The sequence below is a fragment of the Erinaceus europaeus genome, chromosome 4, assembly GCF_950295315.1.
Source record: "Erinaceus europaeus chromosome 4, mEriEur2.1, whole genome shotgun sequence".
Classification (NCBI taxonomy): Eukaryota; Metazoa; Chordata; class Mammalia; order Eulipotyphla; family Erinaceidae; genus Erinaceus; species Erinaceus europaeus.
The window spans coordinates 15303525-15314465 of NC_080165.1; the positions used below are offsets into that span (position 1 = coordinate 15303525).

Below are 10941 nucleotides of genomic sequence, written 5' to 3' on the forward strand. Positions count from 1 at the left end.
TTTTTTTTAATTGTTGTTGTTATTGATATCATCGTTGTTAGATAGGACAGAGAGAAATGGAGAGAGGAGAGGAAGACAGAGAGAGGGAGAGAAAGAGAGACACCTGCAGACCTGCTTCACCGCCTGTGAAGCGACTCCCCTGCAGGTGGGGAGCTGGGGGCTCGAACCGGGATCCTTATGCCAGTCCTTGCGCTTTGCGCCACATACGCTTAATCCACTGCGCTACCACCTGACTCCCGGCAGTAAGCATATTTTCTTTGCTGTGTGATCATCCACACCATGCAACCCTGGACAATTTTCTCTTCCCAAGCTGACACTCTGTCTTCACTGAACAGGAAGTCCCCATCCCCTCTCCTCCCAGCACCTAGGTATATGCTCTCCCCACCACCACCCCTGCTCCCTACCCCCAGCTCTGGCCTTGTGTACTTCTCCCAAGTCAATGTTTTCATTCATATAGAGACAGAGGGAGAGGGAGGGAGAGAGAGAGAGAGAGAGAGAGAGAGATCTCACAGCATCAGAGCTTTCTCAGTTGTCATTGCACCTCCCATATGGTGCCAGGATTCAGACCATGCACATTACAAGGCAAGCACCATACCCAGTGAACCATTTCTCTGACCCCCAGGCATGCTTTTAAAAGAGAGCTAGAAAGACCGTTTAACTCATAGTTCTAGGTACTCCACTGTACTTTAATGGTAGAAACATGGAGTATGGGCGAAGGCTAGACAGCATAATGATTATGCAAAGAAACTCTCATGCCTGAGGCTCCAAAGCCCCAGGTTCAATCCCTCACACTACCATAAGCCAGAGCTGATCAGTGCTCTGGTAAAAAAAAAAAAAAAAAAAAAAGGAAAAAAAAGAAACGGAGTAAAACGTTGTTGCTTGTAATTTGGTGAATCTGCACACCCAAGGAAAACACAAGGAAGTGGTTTTTTTTTTTTTTTTTTTTTTGCTATCAGCGTTATCACTGGAGCTCAGTGCCAGTCTTACAAATCTGCCACCCCCCCACCTTTCTTTCTATTTTCTTAGATAGGAGAAAGAGAAATTGAGGTGGGGGTAGAGAGGGAGAGAGACAGAGAAGCATCTGCAGACCTGCTTCACTTTTTGTGAAGCATCTCCCTGCAAGTGAAGAGTGGGACTCGAACCTGGGTCCTTGCACATGGCAAAGTATGCACTTGCGAAATATATTTCCCCACCTGTGGGGGTCGGGGGGAGCTTCACAAGTAGTGAAGCAGGGCTGCAGGTATTTCTCTGTTTCTTTCCCTCTCTGTCTCTCTCCCTTCCCTCTCAACTTCTCTCTGTCTCTATCCAATAATACATAAGTAAAAATATTTTTTAAAAAGAAATACAGTTGATAGAAAGAAAGAAAGAGAGAGAGAGAAAGAAAGAAAGAAAGAAAGAAAGGAGGAAGAAGGAATAGTAGTTGACAAGTGCTCAATGCCATGGGTGCAGACCCACTGAATCTAGCACCTCGACCTGGTCTGAGGCTGGGGGTATGGGGGGCAGGCATCAGGGCTGTGACCTCTTTCTTCAGGTCAACCTGCTGTCTCTCTAATGTGGTCAGACCCTCAGTAGAGGGACATCCTATATAGTTAAGCTGGGGTATTTGGTGGTGGCTCCTTTTAGCCTCAGGCTTGCTCTGCACAGGCCTCCACACAGACAGACAGATGGACTCTGGCTGTCCCCATGACCCCCCCCCCCCACAACTGTCTTCCAGATCCTCCCCAGCTTGCAGTCCAGCGGGGCCATGCTGGATGTGGTAGACAGCTGCTCCATGCTCTACCGGCTCCAGATGGAAGGTATCCAGGGCTCTGTGCCCAGCCCCCCCCCCAGCCGCCACCAGCAGCAGCACTTCCTTCTCTCCCCACACAGTGAAGGGAAGGTGTTGTGGCCTGGGCCCAGGACTGGGCAGGAACTTGTGAGGGAGCCACTCCAGGGCCAGGGCAGCCTTAGCATGAGCTCCGTGGCTCCTTCCAACTGACCCAAAGCAAGCAAGTGGGCCCAGGCTATGCTGTCCTGCCTCCCAGTTCCCAGCACCCTTGTGTGAAACTCTCAGGCTCTGCTCTGTTGTCCTCTTGGCCTGGGGCTCAAGTGACTCTCAGCCATCTGTCTGAGTACTGCTCCAATTCCTAGAACAGGGGAGCTAAGGATTTCTTAACTCCCTGAGATTTCAGAGAAAGTGAGAGAAGAAAGAGGTTTCTCAACACTGCCACATCCTCTAAAGAGAGTCTGAGTAGGTGAACACAGGGCTTTCAATCACAGAGGTTGCCACATGGGGCCCCCTCCCAGGCCTGTGGCTACTCAGGGCCTTGGGTCAGCAGAACAGTCTGGGAGTCAGGGAGACCTTGATAAGATAAGCTCTTTCTTTCTTTTACTGTTTTATTTATTTTTTGGATAAAGACAGAAATTGAGAGGGGAGGAGGAGAGAATGAGAGGGAGATAGATTTCAGGGAGGCTTTCCAGTGGAGGTGAAATGGGCACCCCAGGAAGATGGGGAGGTTTTGCCAGTTAGAGATGGGGGCAGGGTTGCAGGCAAAGAGCAGTCTATCCAAAGCCCCCCTGGGGACACAGAGGCAGAACTTAAAAATCTGGGGGGGGGCCAGGTGGTGGCACACCTGGTTAAGAATACACATTACAATGCACAAGGAACCAGGTTCAAGCCCCTGGTCCCTACCTGCAGGGGGAAAGCTTCACAAGTGGTGAAGCAGGGCTGCAGGTATCTGTTTCTCTCCCTTTCTATCTCCCCCTCCCTTCTCACTTTCTGTCTCTATCCAATAATAAATAAATGAAAGTATATTTTTAAAACTATCTGGAACTTAGGGGGCCAGGCAGTGGTGCACCTGGTTGAGCGCACAGATCAGAATGTACAAGGACCTAGGTTCAAGCCCCACTCTTGACTTGCAGGGAGGATGCTTTCTCCCTCTCCCCTCACCCCCACAATTTCTCTCTGTCCTATCCAATTAAAGAAAGAAAGATGGTGGAAAATATGGATGCTAGGAACAGTGGATTCATTGTGCAGGCACCAAGTCCCAGTGATAATGCTGGGGGCAAATTTGAAATTCTCTAAGCAGCCTGAGACTGAGGAGAGGGGAGGGATGGACCCAGAGTTGATGGGGCTCAGGAGTAGGGGTGCAGGAGAAGCACAGAGAAAGGCCTCTTGCTCCCCTCCCACACTGTACGAAGTGGAGCCTGAGAGCCAAGTCCAATTTGATATGTTGAGATGCAGTCAAGGGCAGCGTTATAGTTGAGAGAGACAGCAGGGGGAGTAGGAAGAATCAGTCACTCACTGGAAATGGGAAGGCAGGAAAGGAGGTGGCGTTGGAGAAGAAGTAGGGCCCATCTATTGCTGAGAAATTTAGACACAGGTAGGAGGATGTTATCCATTGATTCTGTGGCTTGTTTTTGTTTTTGCCACCAGTGTTATCACAGGGGTCAGTGCCTGCATGACTCCATCATTCCTGGTGAATATATAATTTTTTTTGATAGAAGGTGAGACAGAAAGAGACAGAGAGGAGAAACACCTGTAGCACTGTCCCACCACTAGTGAAGCTTCCCCTTCAAAGTGGGGAGCTTGAACCCAGGTCCCCAAGCATGGTAACATGTGTATTCAACTGGGTGTGCCACTGCCTAGTCCCTTAATTCTGTGGGTTTTTCCATATCAGTGTTGTATGAATTATAACCTCGGGAAGAATTTAAAAAGTGGATTTGGGGGATAGTTCACAGAATTAGAGGTCTCAGGAAAACTTTTCAAGAGTCTTCAAAAATGCTTTCTATCAAACGCATGTGTTGCTTTTATAATTAAAGTTAATATAAGGAACCAGAAGATAACGTATCCAGTAGAGTGCTCATGTTAGCGTAAGGAAGGTCTTGGGTTCAAGCCTCAGCACCACATGGGACCACCATGAAGGATGGAGCAGTGCTGTGTTGTCTCTCCTCCGTCCGTCTCTTCCAGTCTCTTGAATAAAAGAATGGAGGCTGGATGTAGCTTATCTAGTTGAGTGCTCACTTTACCTGTGGGAGAACCTGGGTTCGAGCCCTTAGCTACCCCCTGGGGAAGTTTCATAGTGTTGCTCTGACATCTCTCCTCTTGCTGACTCTCTCTGCCTCTTGCCCTCTTATCTGGAAAAAAGGGAAAGTAAAGAATACACCAAGAGTAATGGACTCGCGCAGGCACGGAGCTCCAGTGAATCCTTGGTAGCAAAAAAGGAAAGGAAGGAAGGAAGGAAGGGATAGAGGAAGGAAAGAGAAGAAAGGAAGGAAAAAAGGGAGGGAGGGAGGGAGAAACAAAGGGAAAGAAACAAAGATAAAAACTATCTGCTGTTAATAGTAGAATTCCACAGGCAGAAACCCCCAGCAGCAAAAGAGTCGATAAAAGAATTGGGGCTGGGTAGTGGCGCACCTGGTTGAGCTCACATATTACAATGGGCAAGGACCTGCGTTCAAGCTCCCTAGTCCCCACCTGCAGGGAGAAAGCTTTGTGAGTGGTGAAGAAGTCTTGCAGGTGTTTCTCTGTCTCTTATTCTCTCTCACTCCCTTCCCTATCAATTTCTGGCCGTCTCTATCCAATAAATAAAAATAATACAACTTTTAAAAAAAAAAGAATGGAGAAATTGATCTGCTGAAGGCTGCTCAGTGGAGGTATAACATAAGGTGTGAAGCCCTGGCACCACATTAAAAAACAAAACAAAACACTGGGAATCAGGTGGCAGTGCAGTGGGTTAAGCACAGATGGCTCTAAGCACAAGGACAAGCATAAGGATCCTGGTTCCAGCCCTCGGTTCCCCACCTGCAGGGGAGTCGCTTCACAGGTGGTAAAGCAGATCTGCAGGTGTCTCTCTTTCTCTCCCCCTCTGTGTCTTCCCCTCCTCTCTCCATTTCTCTCTGTCCTACCCAACAATGATGACATCAATAATAACAACAATAATAACTACAACAATAAAACAACAAGGGCAAAAAAAAAGGGATAAATATTTTTTAAAAGATTTTTAAAAAATTGACCTAAGCCATGTCTGGAGGCCTCCTCACCAAGTGTCATCTTTGGACAGTCTCGTTGAGGCCTCCAAGGAGCATGGGGGTATAGGATATGCCCTGAGCCTCACCAGGCCTATGGTCCTCCTCCCCCTGTCCTCAGGGGTGGCTGTGGGTGAGCGGTGGCAACACATCCTGCCGGTGACCCAGAAGCACAGCCGAGACCACGTCCTGCTGTTCAACGACGCGCATTTCCTGATGGCATCCCTGGGCGCGCAGGACCTGCAGACCACAGAGGATCTGCTGACCAGCCTGCGGGAGGCCAGCGAGTATGCACAGGGCCCCAGCGTCAGAGGGGGGAATGGGATCCTGGGGTGTGTGGAGGTCTACTCTCCTGGGAGGCCGGGCGGGGTGATGACTCCCGTGAGCAAGGGCGTGAGGATGCACATGGTGACTGTTCCCATAGGCACACACCCCCACAGCCATGCTCCCACAGATTTGCCTTCTCTAAACACTCCCCCTGCCCCACCACGGATGCGCCTCCACAAGCACACAGGCTCCAGCTGTGTGCCCCATGGTTTTACACCATGCACTCTGCACCCCCAGGTAGCTAGCTTTACTCCAGGCATGCAGTTGATTTCTCCAGCCCTGGGGCAAATAGGAAAGCAGCAGTGTCTCAGGGACAGCCTCTCCCAGGGGACCTGACAGGGCCTGGAGGCGAGAGAGTCCTATTGCTGACAGGATCTGAGATCCCAGACAAGGCACTTCTCTGGTCTGAGCCCCAGTTTCCTCATCTGCACATCAAGGATGGGCAGGCTGGCAGGTGGCTGAGCTGCAGGGACATGGAGGCACAAGGAGTCCTCCCCAGCATGGGTCCCCAGGAATGGAGCCACCTCTCACCTCCACTGACAGGGCCAGTGTGGGAGCCGTGAGCCCAGCTGGTTTCTCGTAAGGGCCTGGTGGAGGGTGGCCGCCACTACAGCCTCTTGCTCTGCTCCTTCTCCCTGGGCCGTGTTCTACAGCCAGCTGTCACTCTCCAGAAGGAAGACCCCCAAGACCCCCAGAATTCATGGAGTGTTTAAGCCTTAGTTTTGTTTGTTTTTGTTTTTGCCTGTTTGCTTTTTATTGCTACCAGGACTATTGCTGGAGTTCTGCACTGCCACTATGAACCCACTGCTCCCAGCTGTTGCCGCTGCTTCTCTTTCTTCTCCTTCTTCTCTTTCACCTTTTTTATTATTATAGGACAGAGAAAAATTGAGAGGGGAGAAGGAGATAGAGGGAGAGAAAGACACCTGCAGGCCTGCTTCACCACTCGTGAAGTGTCCCCCCTGCAGGTGGGGAGCGGGGGCTCGAACCTTGGTAATACTTGTGCTTGGTAATTTGTGTATTTAACTGGGTGTGTCATTGCCTGGCCCTGAACCTTTTTTTAAAAATTTTGTATATTTATTCCCTTTTGTTGCCCTTGTATTTTTTTGTTGTTGTAGTTATTACTGTTGTTATTGATGTCGTTGTTAGGACAGAGAGAAATGGCGAGAGGAGGGGAAGACAGAGGGGGAGAGAAAGATAGATACCTGCAGACCTGCTTCACCGCCTGTGAAGTGACTCCCCTGCAGGTGGGGAGCTGGTGGCTTGAACTGGGATCCTTACACTGGCCCTTGCGCTTTGTGTCATGTGTGCTCAACCTGCTGCGCTACCGCCCGACTCCCGAGCCTTACTTTTTTAACGTAGGCTTGTAGCAACTCAACACTTATAGAGAGAACCCCCAGTCATCACCCAAGGGACTGTCACCTGAAGGCCAACCTGGGGGATGCAGGCTGCCACACAGCCATTTACTCCCAGTGGGTGCCAGCTCCAGGGCGGGCATAGTCGCTCCCACTTTGCAGACGGGCACATTTAAGCCAGAAGCCAGTGGGCCTGAGTTCAGCCCAGATGAATTAAGCTTTGAGCCCTGTTCTGTCCCTTCCCTGGCTGCTTCTCTGTCACCTCACTGGATCAAAGCACCCACTATGTGCAGGGCATGGTAGATGGCAGATATGATGTGGGGGGTGGGGGAAGTGCAAGGTACTGAGGGCACTTTCTCGGGCCCACAGGTCCCCAGAAGAGAATTGTCAGCTCCACCTGGCTCGTGATGTAGGGCTGCCTCTGTGCCAGGCCCTGGTGGAGGCCCAGAATGGGTGCCCCGACCGTGTGGTGGAACTGCTCCTGCCCATTCGCTACCGCGTCGTCCAGATCGGAGGCAGCAATGCCCAGGTGAGCTGGTCAGCCTGGGCACCAAAGCCAAGAGTCCATGTGCCCCGAGGCCCAGCCTCACAGTGGAGCCATGGTGAGGGAGAGGCTTTTTCTCTGCCCCACTATCCCAGCCCATCATAGGAGCCTGACCTGCCCACTTGGCCTTCCAGAGAGACGTCTTCAACCAGCTACTGATCCACGCAGCCTTGAACTGCACTTCAGACTCCCACCGGAACGTGGCCCGGTGAGTGGCTGCTCTGGTCCCAGACCTACCTGCTCTGCCCTGCAGGGAGGGAGTCGAACTTGGATGCTGTGAAGAGGCAAGGCCAGAGGGGTGCCTGGCTCTCCCTTCGGTCAGCTCAGCAAGTTTCGCCTCATCCAAGGGGACCACCCTTTGTCCACTCCACTCTTGGGCCCCTGCACATCCCCCCAGCCCATTCCTCACCCCAGCCATGCTGAGTTACCCCAACACAACTCACTTCTTCAGGCCCCTGGCTCTTAGCATGTGCCATGTGCTCAGCTTGGGACATCTGCCAACCCTCCTGGGGCTTCAGATATGACACTCAATGGCACAGGCCCTAATGGCACTGATGAGACTGGTATAGGAGATGGCACTCTTAGTCTTGGTGGACATGCCGGAATTGGTCACAGTTCTGAGCTTTGGTGAACACTTACCTGTCCTTATGCCAAAAGCCACATGGATTTTTTTTTTCTTTTTTGCCTCCAGGGTTATTGCTGGGGCTCAGTGTGGGTACTATGACTCCCCTGCTCTGGGCAGCCGTTTTTTCCATTTGATTGGACAGGACAGAGAGAAATTGAGACAGGAAATGGAGGTAGAGAGGGAGAGAGAGACCTGCAGACCTGCTTCACTACTTGTGAAGTGTCCCTTCCTACAGGTAGGGATCCAGGGGTTGGAACCCAGATCCTTGTGTGGGTCCTTGTGCTTCGTACTATGTGCGCTTAACTGACTGTGCCACTGCCTGGCCCCCCACCACATGGATTTTGTTAGTGGTGCCACCCTTTACCCAGACTAACCCTGAGAGACAGTTGGCACCTCTGTTAGCCTCTAGGTGGGAAGTGGGCCCTTTGGACAGAGAGGAAGGTTAGGGGGATGGAGAAGGGGAGATAAGATCAACAGAATGAATCATCCATGCTGGGAGTACAGCAGGGGGCCTGCCCTCAGGAGTGCCAGGAGACCAGGCCACATGGGTGGCTACTGACCACCGGTTATGGAGGAAGCCTGCTGCTGGCAGGTATCAGGTACACCTATCCTGGGCCTGCTTGTCATGCCACACCTATGGCAACTTAGCAGCCTTCCAAGGACAGGTACTTGGCCCTCTACCACAGTGTTCTCATCCTGAGTGCCAGGTCCCAGCCCCCAACCCCCAGCCCCTACCCTTTCCCCCCAAAGAATCACTGATGTCAGCTGTTTGAGGTCTTTGACTTAAATGATGTGTCCTTTCTTTCAATTTGGGTCTTCCCCTGTCATTACCCGCCCCCCCAGTTCTATCCTGCCACTGTCTTTCCCTCCCCAGTCTCCCTTTTGTCCCTGGGCTTGTTACAGTGGGAGAATGGGCCCTAAGTCCTAAGGCAGACCACCTTGAAATGCAAATGTTCGAAAATGGCTTACCTACTAGACTCTAGAACTGCCTGCCTCCCTGTCTTCACACCTTTCCCAGCCCTGCAAGCTTCTATCTGCTCCCCTTACCCAGCCCAGACTGCCTGCTTCTGGACTTCTATCTTTTCCCCTTTGCCCTGACCCCAGCAAGCTGGGAAGTGGAGCTTTCTGCCTTCTGCCCATCTCAGTCCAGCCTGACCCGCCTTTGTCCTGCCTGTGGACCGAAGCACCATCTAGACCCCTGTATCCTCCACAGCATAACCTGTCTGTTTCCACAGGAGCCTTCTTATGGAGCGCGATGCCTTGAAGCCCAACTCACCCCTGACGGAGAGGCTCTTGCGCAAGGCTGCAGCGGTCCACCTCCTGCAGTGAGGCCAGGAACTCCCTCAAGGTCCCCACATCCACTAGCCCTTGCATAAGAGTAGTAGTTAGAGGCCAGCCGGCAGGCCTGGTAAAAGGTGATCTTCAGCATCAACACACAAAGCCCTGTAAGCCAAAGCTTTCCAGAAAGGGGGCGCAATCCTATTTTACGTGCAGCTCAGAATCTGCTCATCAGGGACAAATACTGTGTAAGCCAGAACTCACATGGTGCCTTGCAGGTTGCCTTTTCTTAGGGGAATCTTCTGCCTTCTGGTGTTCAAGGGGCAGGAGGCTGGCTGGGCCAGAGGAATCACACACAGCCCCTGGGACCCCACCCCTCTTCCAAGTGCCTTGAAATGAGCTTTTCACTGTGTCTTCTCATCATTCTAAGACAAGATGAATCTAGAGTGTCAAGGGGTTTGTTGTCCAGTTTTTGGATGTGGGTGGTGATAAGCCTAGTCCTCTCAGGCACCCCCATCATTCATGGGAGAAGGGCCCCACCTCACTGCCTATGGTTGAGTTTCTGACTGTCTCATGGGGGGAATGCTTTTGTCAGCTGGCAAGAAGTCTAAATTTCCTGGGAGGGTGTGGTGGGGCCAGTTAGGGCTTGTTTATTCCAAAACACACAAGGCAATGGGGTACTGGCTATACATTTCCTCTAGCAACCATAGAGCCTGTGTGCTTGCTGGGCAAGGGGGATGAGCTCAGGGGTTGCTCTGTTGTGGCAGAAACCAAAGCACTGTGACATTTGCTTATCACGATGTGACAGGCCTGAGCCCGGAGCCCAGAGATAGCTCACCCATATGAGACCCTTAGGCCAAGCCTTGGAACCAAATGGGAACATGTGCATGGCACCAGGGGAGCTCTGTGGATGGTGGAATGATGCTGAGGTGTCTCTCTTCTTTTTCTCTCATTTCTCTCCTCCCTAAATAATGATGATGATGATGATGATGATGATGATGATAGTAATAGGCTTGGCTGCTTGACAGAATCACATATGCATGAGGCCTTGAGAAGCATTCCTTGGCTTCTCACTGAAAAACAAAGACCTGAATCCGCTGTGTCTCAGCCATCTGAGGTACCTGCCGACCCGCAAGACTGTGCTGACTCAGATGAGCTGGCTCCTTATGTAGGAAGTCACAGGGCAAGGCAGGAGCAGTGTCCTTGGGTCAAGGAAAGACTACATTCCCTTGATTTAATTGTGATTAAAATAAAGTCACTTATGGGTGCCTTTGCTCATTTCCTGTGTGCCAGGCCTGGGCTGGGTCCTGGGGCGGAAGGTTTCTCTTTGACCTTGGATTGGGAGTGTGACAGTGAATCCAGAAACTGTGTGATTACAGTAGGATTTTAAGAGAAGCTCTGTCTCTTTCTGGAGCAAGGGCCATATCCCAAGGAGCAGCCTGACCTCCCAACTTGCACTGCCCTCTCCTGCTTATTCTCCCCACAGAGCCTGCGCATAGCCTATCAGTCCCCTACACCCCTCTGCTTCTTGATGAGTCCTCCATACAGGGTCCCAGCAAGACACAGCTTGTATGGCAAGCAGGAACTCTGGCCCCCTCCCCTGGGGAGCCCCCTATTCCCTTAACTGCAGTCTAGTGGTGGTATTTCCTCTATGCCCACAGCCTTGGGTGCCAGCTGCTGTGCCCTCTCCCCAGCTGAGAGACAGCATCTGTCTCCCAACATCATCCATCATGTGTCCAGCACAGAATGAACACTGTCAGTTCATGTGAGTGAACAAACCTTCTATGCAGGTTTGAAGCTTGAAGCTA

The 10941-nt window shown here is 51.5% G+C and overlaps 1 protein-coding gene across 3 annotated transcripts in view; it reads left to right on the forward strand.

Moving 5' to 3' along the window:
- Window positions 1-10401, forward strand: part of TTC38 (tetratricopeptide repeat domain 38) — a 28540-nt gene extending 18139 nt beyond the window's left edge. For 2 of the 3 annotated variants that reach the window (XM_060188801.1, XM_060188800.1), the window contains 5 exons: window positions 1715-1796; window positions 5129-5294; window positions 7056-7215; window positions 7365-7438; window positions 9091-10401. In XM_060188801.1, coding sequence (XP_060044784.1) covers window positions 1715-1796; window positions 5129-5294; window positions 7056-7215; window positions 7365-7438; window positions 9091-9184 — 576 coding nt within the window. In that variant the 3' untranslated portion in view covers window positions 9185-10401. Of the gene's footprint in view, window positions 1-1714; window positions 1797-5128; window positions 5295-7055; window positions 7216-7335; window positions 7439-9090 lie in introns of all 3 variants that reach the window. The other variant, XM_060188802.1, reaches the window with a different exon arrangement.
- The last annotated feature ends 540 nt before the right edge of the window (window positions 10402-10941 follow it).